Source organism: Oncorhynchus nerka, linkage group LG7 (assembly GCF_034236695.1).
Source record: "Oncorhynchus nerka isolate Pitt River linkage group LG7, Oner_Uvic_2.0, whole genome shotgun sequence".
In the NCBI taxonomy this organism is placed as follows: Eukaryota; Metazoa; Chordata; class Actinopteri; order Salmoniformes; family Salmonidae; genus Oncorhynchus; species Oncorhynchus nerka.
This window is the reverse complement of record NC_088402.1, coordinates 5,974,283-5,990,440: the sequence shown is the minus strand read 5'-3', so window position 1 is coordinate 5,990,440 and position 16,158 is coordinate 5,974,283. Positions and strand designations below refer to the sequence as shown.

General features: G+C 47.4%; 1 protein-coding gene across 1 annotated transcript in view; it reads left to right on the top strand.

Moving 5' to 3' along the window:
- The window catches only part of gja4 (gap junction protein alpha 4), a 23,286-nt gene extending 11,203 nt beyond the window's left edge, over positions 1-12,083 (top strand). The window contains exon 2 of the mRNA XM_065020028.1: positions 9,096-12,083. Within this exon, the coding sequence (XP_064876100.1) occupies positions 9,106-10,332 (1,227 nt within the window). The 5' untranslated portion in view covers positions 9,096-9,105 and the 3' untranslated portion in view covers positions 10,333-12,083. The remainder of the gene's footprint in view (positions 1-9,095) is intronic.
- The last annotated feature ends 4,075 nt before the right edge of the window (positions 12,084-16,158 follow it).

Below are 16,158 nucleotides of genomic sequence, written 5' to 3'. Positions count from 1 at the left end.
TATGGTACGTCCTGTATGGTAGGTCCTGTATGGTACGTCGTGTATGGTACGTTGTGTATGGTAGGTCCTGTATGGTAGGTCCTGTATGGTAGGTCCTGTATGGTACGTTGTGTATGGTACGTTGTGTATGGTAGGTCCTGTATGGTACGTCCTGTATGGTAGGTCCTGTATGGTACGTGCTGTATGGTAGGTCCTGTATGGTAGGTCCTGTATGGTAGGTCCTGTATGGTACGTTGTGTATGGTAGGTCCTGTATGGTACATTGTGTATGGTACGTCCTGTATGGTAGGTCCTGTATGGTACGTTGTGTATGGTACGTTGTGTATGGTAGGTCCTGTATGGTAGGTCCTGTATGGTAGGTCCTGTATGGTAGGTCCTGTATGGTACGTCCTGTATGGTAGGTCCTGTATGGTAGGTCCTGTATGGTAGGTCCTGTATGGTAGGTCCTGTATGGTACGTTGTGTATGGTAGGTCCTGTATGGTACGTTGTGTATGGTACGTCCTGTATGGTACGTCCTGTATGGTAGGTTGTGTATGGTACGTCCTGTATGGTAGGTTGTGTATGGTACGTCCTGTATGGTACGTCCTGTATGGTAGGTTGTGTATGGTAGGTTGTGTATGGTACGTTGTGTATGGTACGTTGTGTATGGTACGTCCTGTATGGTACGTTGTGTATGGTAGGTCCTGTATGGTAGGTCCTGTATGGTAGGTCCTGTATGGTACGTCCTGTATGGTACGTCCTGTATGGTACGTTGTGTATGGTACATCCTGTATGGTAGGTCCTGTATGGTACGTTGTGTATGGTAGGTTGTGTATGGTAGGTCCTGTATGGTAGGTTGTGTATGGTAGGTCCTGTATGGTAGGTCCTCTATGGTAGGTCCTGTATGGTAGGTCCTGATTGGTACGTCCTGTATGGTACGTCCTGTATGGTAGGTCCTGTATGGTAGGTTGTGTATGGTACGTTGTGTATGGTACGTCCTGTATGGTACGTTGTGTATGGTAGGTCCTGTATGGTACGTCCTGTATGGTAGGTCCTGTATGGTAGGTCCTGTATGGTAGGTCCTGTATGGTAGGTCCTGTATGGTAGGTCCTGTATGGTAGGTCCTGTATGGTACGTCCTGTATGGTAGGTCCTGTATGATAGGTCCTGTATGGTAGGTCAATTATGGTAGGTCCTGTATGGTACGTCCTGTATGGTAGGTCGTGTATGGTAGGTCCTGTATGGTACGTCCTGTATGGTAGGTCCTGTATGGTAGGTCCTGTATGGTAGGTCCTGTATGGTAGGTCCTGTATGGTACGTTGTGTATGGTAGGTCCTGTATGGTACGTTGTGTATGGTACGTCCTGTATGGTACGTCGTGTATGGTAGGTTGTGTATGGTACGTCCTGTATGGTAGGTTGTGTATGGTACGTCCTGTATGGTACGTCCTGTATGGTAGGTTGTGTATGGTAGGTTGTGTATGGTACGTTGTGTATGGTACGTTGTGTATGGTACGTCCTGTATGGTACGTTGTGTATGGTAGGTCCTGTATGGTAGGTCCTGTATGGTAGGTCCTGTATGGTACGTCCTGTATGGTACGTCCTGTATGGTACGTTGTGTATGGTACATCCTGTATGGTAGGTCCTGTATGGTACGTTGTGTATGGTAGGTTGTGTATGGTAGGTCCTGTATGGTAGGTTGTGTATGGTAGGTCCTGTATGGTAGGTCCTCTATGGTAGGTCCTGTATGGTAGGTCCTGATTGGTACGTCCTGTATGGTAGGTCCTGTATGGTAGGTTGTGTATGGTACGTTGTGTATGGTACGTCCTGTATGGTACGTTGTGTATGGTAGGTCCTGTATGGTACGTCCTGTATGGTAGGTCCTGTATGGTAGGTCCTGTATGGTAGGTCCTGTATGGTACGTTGGGTATGGTAGGTCCTGTATGGTAGGTCCTGTATGGTAGGTCCTGTATGGTACGTCCTGTATGGTAGGTCCTGTATGATAGGTCCTGTATGGTAGGTCAATTATGGTAGGTCCTGTATGGTACGTCCTGTATGGTAGGTCCTGTATGGTAGGTACTGTATGGTAGGTCCTGTATGGTACGTCCTGTATGGTACGTCCTGTATGGTACGTCCTGTATGGTAGGTCCTGTATGGTAGGTCCTGTATGGTAGGTCCTGTATGGTACGTTCTGTATGGTACGTTGTGTATGGTACGTTGTGTATGGTACGTTGTGTATGGTACGTTGTGTATGGTAGGTCCTGTATGGTACGTCCTGTATGGTACGTTGTGTATGGTAGGTCCTGTATGGTAGATCCTGTATGGTAGGTCCTGTATGGTAGGTCCTGTATGGTAGGTCCTGTATGGTACGTCCTGTATGGTAGGTCCTGTATGGTAGCTCCTGTATGGTACGTCCTGTATGGTAGGTCCTGTATGGTAGCTCCTGTATGGTACGTCCTGTATGATAGGTCCTGTATGGTAGGTCCTGTATGGTAGGTCCTGTATGGTATGTTGTGTATGGTACGTCCTGTTATGGTAGGTCCTGTATGGTACGTTGTGTATGGTACGTTGTGTATGGTACGTCCTGTATGGTAGGTCATGTATGGTAGGTCCTGTATGGTACGTTGTGTATGGTACGTCCTGTATGGTAGGTCCTGTATGGTAGGTCCTGTATGGTAGGTCCTGTATGGTACGTTGTGTATGGTACGTCCTGTATGGTACGTTGTGTATGGTACGTCCTGTATGGTACGTTGTGTATGGTAGGTCCTGTATGGTAGGTCCTGTATGGTAGGTCCTGTATGGTAGGTCCTGTATGGTAGGTCCTGTATGGTACGTCCTGTATGGTACGTTGTGTATGGTAGGTCCTGTATGGTAGGTCCTGTATGGTAGGTCCTGTATGGTAGGTCCTGTATGGTAGGTCCTGTATGGTACGTTGTGTATGGTACGTCCTGTATGGTAGGTCCTGTATGGTACGTCCTGTATGGTACGTCCTGTATGGTAGGTCTTGTATGGTAGGTCCTGTATGGTAGGTCCTGTATGGTAGGTCCTGTATGGTACGTCCTGTATGGTAGGTCCTGTATGGTAGGTCCTGTATGGTAGGTCCTGTATGGTAGGTCCTGTATGGTACGTCCTGTATGATACGTTGTGTATGGTAGGTCCTCTATGGTAGGTCCTGTATGGTAGGTCCTGTATGGTACGTTGTGTATGCTAGGTCCTGTATGGTAGGTCCTGTATGGTAGGTCCTGTATGGTAGGTCCTGTATGGTACGTCCTGTATGGTACGTCCTGTATGGTAGGTCCTGTATGGTAGGTCCTGTATGGTAGGTCCTGTATGGTAGGTCCTGTATGGTACGTCCTGTATGGTACGTCCTGTATGGTACGTCGTGTATGGTACGTCCTGTATGGTACGTCCTGTATGGTAGGTCCTGTATGGTACGTTGTGTATGGTACGTTGTGTATGGTACGTCCTGTATGGTAGGTCCTGTATGGTACGTCCTGTATGGTACGTCCTGTATGGTAGGTCCTGTATGGTAGGTCCTGTATGGTAGGTCCTGTATGGTACGTTGTGTATGGTACGTTGTGTATGGTACGTCCTGTATGGTAGGTCCTGTATGGTACGTCCTGTATGGTACGTCCTGTATGGTAGGTCCTGTATGGTAGGTCCTGTATGGTAGGTCCTGTATGGTACGTTGTGTATGGTAGGTCCTGTATGGTACGTCCTGTATGGTAGGTCCTGTATGGTACGTCCTGTATGGTACGTTGTGTATGGTACGTCCTGTATGGTAGGTCCTGTATGGTACGTTGTGTATGGTAGGTCCTGTATGGTACGTTGTGTATGGTACGTTGTGTATGGTACGTTGTGTATGGTACGTTGTGTATGGTACGTCCTGCATGGTAGGTCCTGTATGGTAGGTCCTGTATGGTAGGTCCTGTATGGTAGGTCCTGTATGGTAGGTTGTGTATGGTAGGTCCTGTATGGTAGGTCCTGTATGGTAGGTCCTGTATGGTAGGTTGTGTATGGTAGGTCCTGTATGGTACGTTGTGTATGGTAGGTTGTGTATGGTACATTGTGTATGGTAGGTTGTGTATGGTAGGTCCTGTATGGTACGTTGTGTATGGTAGGTTGTGTATGGTACGTTGTGTATGGTAGGTTGTGTATGGTAGGTCGTGTATGGTACGTCCTGTATGGTACGTCGTGTATGGTACGTTGTGTATGGTAGGTTGTGTATGGTAGGTCCTGTATGGTACGTCCTGTATGGTACGTCCTGTATGGTAGGTCCTGTATGGTAGGTCCTGTATGGTAGGTCCTGTATGGTAGGTCCTGTATGGTACGTCCTGTATGGTACGTTGTGTATGGTAGGTCCTGTATGGTACGTCCTGTATGGTACGTCCTCTATGGTAGGTCCTGTATGGTAGGTCCTGTATGGTAGGTCCTGTATGGTAGGTCCTGTATGGTACATCCTGTATGGTAGGTCCTGTATGGTACGTTGTGTATGGTACGTTGTGTATGGTAGGTCCTGTATGGTAGGTCCTGTATGGTAGGTCCTGTATGGTACGTCCTGTCCGTGTGTATGGTACGTTGTGTATGGTACGTTGTGTATGGTAGGTCCTGTATGGTACGTCCTGTATGGTAGGTCCTGTATGGTAGGTCCTGTATGGTAGGTCCTGTATGGTAGGTCCTGTATGGTAGGTCCTGTATGGTACGTTGTGTATGGTACGTCCTGTATGGTACGTTGTGTATGGTAGGTCCTGTATGGTACGTCCTGTATGGTAGGTCCTGTATGGTAGGTCCTGAATGGTAGGTCCTGTATGGTAGGTCCTGTATGGTACGTTGTGTATGGTACGTCCTGTATGGTAGGTCCTGTATGGTACGTCCTGTATGGTACGTTGTGTATGGTACGTCCTGTATGGTAGGTCCTGTATGGTACGTTGTGTATGGTACGTCCTGTATGGTAGGTCCTGTATGGTAGGTCCTGTATGGTACGTCCTGTATGGTACGTCCTGTATGGTAGGTCCTGTATGGTACGTCCTGGTACGTTGTGTATGGTACGTCCTGTATGGTGCGTCCTGTATGGTAGGTCCTGTATGTCCTGTATGGTCGTCCTGTATGGTACGTCCTGTATGGTACGTCGTGTATGGTACGTCCTGTATGGTACGTCCTGTATGGTAGGTCCTGTATGGTACATCCTGTATGGTACGTTGTGTATGGTACGTTGTGTATGGTACGTCCTGTATGGTAGGTCCTGTATGGTACGTCCTGTATGGTACGTCCTGTATGGTAGGTCCTGTATGGTAGGTCCTGTATGGTAGGTCCTGTGGTACGTTGTGTATGGTACGTTGTGTATGGTACGTCCTGTATGGTAGGTCCTGTATGGTACGTCCTGTATGGTACGTCCTGTATGGTAGGTCCTGTATGGTAGGTCCTGTATGGTAGGTCCTGTATGGTACGTTGTGTATGGTAGGTCCTGTATGGTACGTCCTGTATGGTAGGTCCTGTATGGTACGTCCTGTATGGTACGTTGTGTATGGTACGTCCTGTATGGTAGGTCCTGTATGGTACGTTGTGTATGGTAGGTCCTGTATGGTACGTTGTGTATGGTACGTTGTGTATGGTACGTTGTGTATGGTACGTTGTGTATGGTACGTCCTGTATGGTAGGTCCTGTATGGTAGGTCCTGTATGGTAGGTCCTGTATGGTAGGTCCTGTATGGTAGGTCCTGTATGGTAGGTCCTGTATGGTAGGTCCTGTATGGTAGGTTGTGTATGGTAGGTCCTGTATGGTACGTTGTGTATGGTAGGTTGTGTATGGTACATTGTGTATGGTAGGTTGTGTATGGTAGGTCCTGTATGGTACGTTGTGTATGGTAGGTTGTGTATGGTACGTTGTGTATGGTAGGTTGTGTATGGTAGGTCCTGTATGGTACGTCCTGTATGGTACGTCGTGTATGGTACGTTGTGTATGGTAGGTTGTGTATGGTAGGTTGTGTATGGTAGGTCCTGTATGGTACGTCCTGTATGGTACGTCCTGTATGGTAGGTCCTGTATGGTAGGTCCTGTATGGTAGGTCCTGTATGGTAGGTCCTGTATGGTACGTCCTGTATGGTACGTTGTGTATGGTAGGTCCTGTATGGTACGTCCTGTATGGTACGTCCTCTATGGTAGGTCCTGTATGGTAGGTCCTGTATGGTAGGTCCTGTATGGTAGGTCCTGTATGGTACATCCTGTATGGTAGGTCCTGTATGGTACGTTGTGTATGGTACGTTGTGTATGGTAGGTCCTGTATGGTACGTCCTGTATGGTAGGTCCTGTATGGTACGTCCTGTATGGTACGTTGTGTATGGTACGTTGTGTATGGTAGGTCCTGTATGGTACGTCCTGTATGGTAGGTCCTGTATGGTAGGTCCTGTATGGTAGGTCCTGTATGGTAGGTCCTGTATGGTAGGTCCTGTATGGTACGTTGTGTATGGTACGTCCTGTATGGTACGTTGTGTATGGTAGGTCCTGTATGGTACGTCCTGTATGGTAGGTCCTGTATGGTAGGTCCTGAATGGTAGGTCCTGTATGGTAGGTCCTGTATGGTACGTTGTGTATGGTACGTCCTGTATGGTAGGTCCTGTATGGTACGTCCTGTATTGTACGTTGTGTATGGTACGTCCTGTATGGTAGGTCCTGTATGGTACGTTGTGTATGGTACGTCCTGTATGGTAGGTCCTGTATGGTAGGTCCTGTATGGTACGCTGTGTATGGTACGTCCTGTATGGTAGGTCCTGTATGGTACGTCCTGTATGGTACGTTGTGTATGGTACGTCCTGTATGGTACGTCCTGTATGGTAGGTCCTGTATGGTAGGTCCTGTATGGTAGGTCCTGTATGGTACGTTGTGTATGGTAGGTCCTGTATGGTACGTCCTGTATGGTAGGTCCTGTATGGTACGTCCTGTATGGTACGTTGTGTATGGTACGTCCTGTATGGTAGGTCCTGTATGGTACGTTGTGTATGGTAGGTCCTGTATGGTACGTTGTGTATGGTACGTTGTGTATGGTACGTTGTGTATGGTACGTTGTGTATGGTACGTCCTGTATGGTAGGTCCTGTATGGTAGGTCCTGTATGGTACGTCCTGTATGGTACGTCCTGTATGGTATGTCCTGTATGGTAGGTCCTGTATGGTAGGTCCTGTATGGTAGGTCCTGTATGGTAGGTCCTGTATGGTAGGTTGTGTATGGTAGGTCCTGTATGGTAGGTCCTGTATGGTAGGTCCTGTATGGTAGGTTGTGTATGGTAGGTCCTGTATGGTACGTTGTGTATGGTAGGTTGTGTATGGTACGTTGTGTATGGTAGGTTGTGTATGGTAGGTCCTGTATGGTACGTTGTGTATGGTAGGTTGTGTATGGTACGTTGTGTATGGTAGGTTGTGTATGGTAGGTCCTGTATGGTACGTCCTGTATGGTACGTTGTGTATGGTACGTTGTGTATGGTAGGTTGTGTATGGTAGGTTGTGTATGGTAGGTTGTGTATGGTAGGTCCTGTATGGTACGTCCTGTATGGTACGTCCTCTATGGTAGGTCCTGTATGGTAGGTCCTGTATGGTAGGTCCTGTATGGTACATCCTGTATGGTAGGTCCTGTATGGTACGTTGTGTATGGTACGTTGTGTATGGTAGGTCCTGTATGGTACGTCCTGTATGGTAGGTCCTGTATGGTACGTCCTGTATGGTACGTTGTGTATGGTACGTTGTGTATGGTACGTTGTGTATGGTAGGTCCTGTATGGTACGTCCTGTATGGTAGGTCCTGTATGGTAGGTCCTGTATGGTAGGTCCTGTATGGTAGGTCCTGTATGGTACGTTGTGTATGGTACGTCCTGTATGGTACGTTGTGTATGGTAGGTCATGTATGGTACGTCCTGTATTAGGTCCTGTATGGTAGGTCCTGTATGGTAGGTCCTGAATGGTAGGTCCTGTATGGTAGGTCCTGTATGGTACGTTGTGTATGGTACGTCCTGTATGGTAGGTCCTGTATGGTACGTCCTGTATGGTACGTTGTGTATGGTACGTCCTGTATGGTAGGTCCTGTATGGTACGTTGTGTATGGTACGTCCTGTATGGTAGGTCCTGTATGGTCCGTTGTGTATGGTACGTCCTGTATGGTAGGTCCTGTATGGTAGGTCCTGTATGGTAGGTCCTGTATGGTAGGTCCTGTATGGTCCTGTCCTGTATGGTACGTCCTGTATGGTAGGTCCTGTATGGTATGGTACGTCCTGTATGGTATGGTACGTTGTGTATGGTACGTCCTGTATGGTAGGTCCTGTATGGTACGTCGTGTATGGTACGTCCTGTATGGTAGGTCCTGTATGGTAGGTCCTGTATGGTACGTCGTGTATGGTACGTCCTGTATGGTACGTCCTGTATGGTAGGTCCTGTATGGTACGTCCTGTATGGTAGGTCCTGTATGGTACGTCCTGTATGGTACGTCCTGTATGGTACGTTGTGTATGGTACGTCCTGTATGGTAGGTCCTGTATGGTACGTTGTGTATGGTACGTCCTGTATGGTAGGTCCTGTATGGTAGGTCCTGTATGGTACGTTGTGTATGGTACGTCCTGTATGGTAGGTCCTGTATGGTACGTCCTTTATGGTAGGTCCTGTATGGTAGGTCCTGTATGGTACGTCCTGTATGGTAGGTCCTGTATGGTACGTCCTGTATGGTACGTCCTGTATGGTACGTTGTGTATGGTACGTCCTGTATGGTAGGTCCTGTATGGTACGTCCTGTATGGTACGTTGTGTATGGTACGTCCTGTATGGTAGGTCCTGTATGGTACGTCCTGTATGGTAGGTCCTGTATGGTACGTCATGTATGGTACGTTGTGTATGGTAGGTCCTGTATGGTACGTTGTGTATGGTAGGTCCTGTATGGTACGTCCTGTATGGTAGGTCCTGTATGGTACGTCCTGTATGGTAGGTCCTGTATGGTACGTCCTGTATGGTACGTTGTGTATGGTAGGTCCTGTATGGTAGGTCCTGTATGGTAGGTCCTGTATGGTAGGTCCTGTATGGTAGGTCCTGTATGGTAGGTCCTGTATGGTACGTCCTGTTAACATGTGTTCACCTGTCTCCCCCTGCAGGTGACAGAGGATGTCCAGAGCTGACTGGTCCTTCCTGGAGCAGCTGTTGGAGGAGGGGCAGGAGTATAGCACCGGGGTGGGCCGTGTCTGGCTCACTGTCCTATTCCTGTTTCGCATGCTGGTCCTGGGCACCGCCGCAGAGTCAGCCTGGGATGACGAACAGGACGACTTCGTCTGTAATACCAAGCAACCTGGATGTACTGCCGTGTGTTACGACAAAGCTTTCCCCATATCACATTACCGCTATTTTGTCCTTCAGGTGATTTTTGTTTCCACGCCGACTATTTTTTATTTCGGATACGTGGCCATGAGGGCTGCAAAGGAGAAAAAAAAGGAGGAAGAGGAGGAGGAGAGGACGGAGGAGGGTGGGGCTGGTGAGGGACGAGAGAGGGGAGGAGTAAAGAAGAAGAGGGAGGTGAGAAAGGGGGATGAGATAGACGAACTAGTGGAGGAGAAAGGAGGGCGAAAGGTGGTGAAAGCTCTCCCAGAGGCTCCTAAGCTGAAGGGCCGTCTCCTCTGTGCCTACGCCGCCAGCATCCTCCTCAAGGTCCTCCTGGAGGTCGGCTTCATCGTGGGGCTATGGTACCTCTACGGCTTCGTGATCCCGGCCCGGTTCGAGTGTGTCCGGGACCCCTGTCCTCACACGGTGGACTGCTTCGTCTCCAGACCCACGGAGAAGACCATCTTCACCATCTACACCCAGACCATCGCTGGAGTCTCGCTCCTTCTCAACCTAGCAGAGCTCCTCTACCTCCTCCAGCTGGCCATCACCCACCACCTAGAACAACGCTACGCCCAGGAGCAGTACACCTTTCCTGGCATAGCCGGGGTCCGAGTCCAGCCTGGTGCTCCAAGCCTGGAGATGGAGATGCAGCAAGTTTCGCCTTACCAGGAGAAGGGCCATCTGTATTTACCCATGGGGGAGGCCGGCTACGCCAAGCCCTGTGAGAGTTATCTGGACCTGGGGGAGGCCGGCTACGCCAAGCCCAGTGAGAGTTATTTGGACCTGGGGGAGGCCGGCTACACCAAGCCCAGTGAGAGTTATCTGGTCCTGGGGTCCAGAGCAGGGATGGATCCTGGTGGTGACATTCTCCCCAGTTATTTGAACTGTTTGGGGGCGATAAGGACTACACACTCTTCAGGGAGAGCTCACCATAAGAAATACAGCACACAACACACACACAGTAAGGGTGCCCAGAAGGGACACAGTAACAAACACACTAAGCATTATGTATGAGGAAACCAGAGAGGTTTGGTTCTGTGAATAGGAGAAAGCCATATGTCCACTACAGACTGATACAGGCACAGGGGGGGTGGAATGCACAAGAATAGGGAAACACTTTACTTGACACCCTGTGTCATAACCATGTCATAATATGGTCATAACAGCTGACATTAACTTGTCATAACCTGTTATAATAGGGTCATAACAGCTGACATTAACCTGTTATAATTGGGTCATAACAGCGGACATTAACCTGTCATAACTTGTCATAATATGTCATAACAGCTGACATTAACTTGAATGTAGGAGCAGACTTCAGGAGCAGGACAAGACACCCTCTATTAGACTGATGACTGGGATGAATGTAGGAGCAGATTTCAGGAGCAGGACAAGACACCCTCTAGACTGAGGACTGGGATGAATGTAGGAGCAGACTTCAGGAGCAGGACAAGACTGGGATGAATGTAGCAGCAGGTTATGACTAGTTATGTCAGCTGTTATGATCGTGTTATTACATGTTACTGATTGTATTGCGCAACATATACCTTGAAGGCAAAGACTATGTAGTGGAGACTAGATTACATCTTCCTCATTCAAATGGGAACCAGAGAAACCTCCCTCAGGTGAGGTACGATCCTTGATCATGGAACACCAGAGAATGGGAACATGAGAAACCTCCCTCAGGGGAGGTACGATCCTTGATCTTGGAACACTAGAGAATGGGGACATGAGAAACCTCCCTCAGGGGAGATACGATCCTTGATCATGGAACACCAGAGAATGGGAACATGAGAAACCTCCATCAGGGGAGGTACGATCGTTGATCTTGGAACACTAGAGAATGGGAACATGAGAAACCTCCCTCAGGGGAGATACGATCCTTGAAACACTAGAGAATGGGGACATGAGAAACCTCCCTCAGGGGAGGTACGATTCTTGATCATGGAACACCAGAGAATGGGAACCAGAGAAACCTCTCCTGACGATTATTGATCATGGAACACCAGATAATGGAAGCATGAGAAACCTCCCTCAAGGGGAGGTACGATCCTTGATCATGGAACACTAGAGAATGGGAACCAGAGAAACCTCTCCTGACGATCCTTGATCATGGAACACCAGATAATGGGAACCAGAGAAACCTCCCTCAAGGGGAGGTACGATCCTTGATCATGGAACACTAGAGAATGGGAACCAGAGAAACCTCTCCTGACGATCCTTGATCATGGAACACCAGAGAATGGGAAACGAGGAATAATGGAACAGTAAAAGGATGCAGTATAATTCAGCTATGTATGACTACAGGAATCCTTCTATTCCAATGGGATAAGCCTATGCAGTGGCTGATTGTGACAATGGAAGAACTTGGGATTCCACAGGGAAAACAGCCTACAGAGCCCATGCAGTGCAGTGAGGTCTTGTGAGAAAGCATGGGTTAGGGGGGGGGGAAATATGTCTGTGTCCCAAATGGCACCCTATTCCCTACATAGTGCACTACTTTAGACCAGAGCCTCATGGACCCTAGTCAAGAGTAGTGCACAATGTAGGGAATAGGGTGCCATTTGGGAGGTATCCTTTATGTTCTGAATTAAGCATGTTCCCTAAGGGATTCATGTGACCTCAGAATGCTGCTAGAGCCAGTGGAATGTACTGGACTATTCTGTCTCCCGGAGACTAGTGTACTGGGATCTCTGGACTATTCTGTCTCCCCGGAGACTAGTGTACTGGGATCTCTGGACTATTCTGTCTCCCGGAGACTAGTGTACTGGGATCTCTGGACTATTCTGTCTCCCGGAGACTAGTGTACTGGGATCTCTGGACTATTCTGTCTCCCCGGAGACTAGTGTACTGGGATCTCTGGACTATTCTGTCTCCCCGGAGACTAGTGTACTGGGATCTCTGGACTATTCTGTCTCCCCGGAGACTAGTGTACTGGGATCACTGGACTATTCTGTCTCCCCGGAGACTAGTGTACTGGGATCTCTGGACTATTCTGTCTCCCCGGAGACTAGTGTACTGGGATCTCTGGACTATTCTGTCTCCCCGGAGACTAGTGTACTGGGATCTCTGGACTATTCTGTCTCCCCGGAGACTAGTGTACTGGGATCTCTGGACTATTCTGTCTCCCCGGAGACTAGTGTACTGGGATCTCTGGACTATTCTGTCTCCCCGGAGACTAGTGTACTGGGATCTCTGAACTATTCTGTCTCCCCGGAGACTAGTGTACTGGGATCTCTGGACTATTCTGTCTCGCCGGAGACTAGTGTACTGGGATCTCTGGACTATTCTGTCTCCCCGGAGACTAGTGTACTGGGATCTCTGGACTATTCTGTCTCCCCGGAGACTAGTGTACTGGGATCTCTGGACTATTCTGTCTCCCCGGAGACTAGTGTACTGGGATCTCTGGACTATTCTGTCTCCCCGGAGACTAGTGCACTGGGATCTCTGGACTATTCTGTCTCCCCGGAGACTAGTGTACTGGGATCTCTGGACTATTCTGTCTCCCCGGAGACTAGTGGCCAAACACACTGACACACAGATGCGTACAAGCACACACACTGGCAATCATGCACACACACACACACACACACACACACATACACACTTATCCCCTCTCCAACGTTGGCTTGGAGTCAGGAGAGGGGAGCTAGAACCATGGTGTGCTGGGATGGTCGCCAGTATCCAAAACATGAAGAATGAGGGATGGAGAGAAAGAGACTGGGGGGAGGGAGGGAGAGGGAGTGGGTATGGAGAGAGCAATGGAAACAGAGAATGGGTATGTTCAATTAAAGTGACTGTTTCTGAATGTTTTTAGGTTAATTATGTCCTCTTTGTTTACCCACTTCATTGACTAGAGCTGTGAATTGATGGCTTCCACAAGTTATGCCTTGATGGAGAACAGCATTTTAGCTAAGACACCTAATTCTTCTAACATTATCCTAATTCTCCTAACCAAGCCGATTGTATTTTTTTTGGGGGGGGGGGGGTTATAGGCCGCCCAATCAGAATGCATTCTATGAAAGTCTTGAAATTGTGTTGTCAAACTGTAATGATTCCCTGTTGAAGGAAATGATTTTGTTAGTGGATTTCAATATGGATGTCTGCAAGTAGAAGAAGAAGAACCAACCCACAACGTATTTAAACACTTCTGTAGATCACTTGCTCTGACCCAAATGGTTAAAGATCCCACCAGGATATCCCGTCTCCGTCTCTGTCCCCGTCTCCGTCCCCGTCTCTGTCCCCGTCTCCGTCCTGACCCAAATGGTTAAAGATCCCACCAGGATATGGTGAAACAGTGGAAAGTACGATTGACTTAATATTGGTGTCTGATCTAAAATATCGCAGAGTGGAGTAATATAGAATCTGGAATCAGTGATCATTTTATTACATTTTGCACAAGGAGGATTTTTAAAGATATATTTACAGTTGAAGTCGGAAGTTTACATACACTTACGTTGGAGTCATTAAAACTCGTTTTTCAACCACTCCACAAATTTCTTGTTAACAAACTATAGTTTTGGCAAGTCGGTTAGGACATCTACTTCGTGCATGACACAAGTAATGTGTCCAACAATTGTTACAGACAGATTACTTCACTTATCACACTTATCACTTATCACTGTATCACAATTCCAGTGGGTCAGAAGTTTACATGCACTAAGTTGACTCTGCCTTTAAACAGCTTGGAATATTCCAGAAAATTATGTCATGGCTTTAGAAGCTTCTGATAGGCTAATTGACATAATTTGAGTCAATTGGAGGTGTACCTGTGTATGTATTTCAAGGCCTACCTTCAAACTCAGTGCCACTTTGCTTGACATCATGGGAAAATGAAAAGAAATCAGCCAATTGTAGACCTCCACAAGTCTGGTTCTTCCTTGGGAGCAATTTCCAAACACCTGAAGGTACCACGTTCACCTGTACAAACAATGGTACACAAGTATAAACACCATGGGACCACTCAGCTGTCATTACCGCTCAGGAAGGAGACACGTTCTGTCTCCTAGAGATGAACGTACTTTGGTGCGAAAAGTTCAAATCAATCCCAGAACAACAGCAAAGGACCCTGTGAAGATGCTGGAGGAAACAGGTACAAAAGTATCTATATCCACAGTAAAATGAGTCCTATATTGACATAACCTGAAAGGCCGCTCAGCAATGAACAAGCCACTGCTCCAAAACCGCCATAAAAAAGCCAGCCTACGGTTTGCAACTGCACATGGGAACAGAGATTGTACTTTTTGGAGAAATGTCCTCTGGTCTGATGAAACAAAAATAGAACTGTTTGGCCATAATGACCATCGTTATGTTTGGAGGAAAAAGGGGGAGGATGGCAAGCTGAAGAACACCATCCCAACCGTGAAGCACGGGGTGGCAGCATCATGTTGTGGGGGTGCTTTGCTGCAGGAGGGACTGGTGTACTTCACAAAATAGATGGCTTCATGAGGAGGAAAATGATGTGGATATATTGAAGCAACATCTCAAGATATCAGTCAGGACGTTAAAGCTTGGTCGCAAATGGGTCTTCCAAATGGACAATGACCCCAAGCATACTTCCAAAGTAGTGGAAAATGGCTTAAGGACAACGAAGTCAAGGTATTGGAGTGGCCATCACAAAGCCCTGACCTCAATCCTATATAACATTTGTGGGCAGAACTGAAAAAGTGTGTGCGAGCAAGGAGGCCTACAAACCTGACTCAGTTACACCAGCTCTGTCAGGAGGAATGGGCCAAAATTCACCCAACTTATTGTGGGAATCTTGTGGAAGGCTACCCGAAACGTTTGAGCCAAGTTAAACAATTTAAAAGCAATTCTACCAAATACTAATTGAGTGTATGTAAACTTCTGACCCACTGGGAATGTGATGAAAGAAATAAAAACTGAAATAAATCATTCTCTCGACTATTATTCTGACATTTGACATTCTTAAAATAAAGTGGTGATCCTAACTGAAATAAAACAGGGGATTTTTTACTAGGATTAAATGCCAGGAATTGTGAAAAACGGAGTTTAAATGTATTTGGCTAAAGGTGTATGTAAACTTCCCACTTCAACTGTAAGTGTAACAAAACAGTTAGAAACAGAGGACTCAAAAAATACTGTGTTGAAATGTTTAGGGAGGAAGTGGGTACAATTTACTGGTCACCTGTGCTAGATAGTGTAGGTGTAGACAGTGATGGCTCCCATTAGACTGGTCACCTGTGCTGGATAGTGTGGGGGTAGACAGTGATGGCTCCCATTAGACTGGTCACCTGTGCTAGATAGTGTAGGTGTAGACAGTGCCTGGGAAGCCTTTAAATGTAGATTCCTTGATGTGGTGAATGTGATGGCTCCCATTAGACTGGTCACCTGTGCTAGATAGTGTGGGGGTAGACAGTGATGGCTCCCATTAGACTGGTCACCTGTGCTAGATAGTGTAGGGGTAGACAGTGATGGCTCCTATTAGACTGGTCACCTGTGCTAGATAGTGTAGGGGTAGACAGTGCCTGGGAAGCCTTTAAATGTAGATTCCCTGCTGTGGTGAATGTGATGGCTCCCATTAGACTGGTCAGGGTAAAGCAGAGTTCTAGAACATGGTTTAATCATGAGATTCTAGAATCTATCCAAGCAACGAATAAGGCCTTTAAAAAATGTAAGACTCTCAAGATCAGCATGATTTTATCCTATATAAACGTCACATAAATGAAGCACAGATCAGGATGGATGAAGCTAAGAGGGGCTACTTTGCTGAGAAAATAATTGAGAACAAAAAAGCGTTGGAAATCATTTAAGGAACTAGGCTGTAGTAGTACTACCAAAAACAAATTGCGCTGAGGAGGAGATGGTATTTGAAAAAGC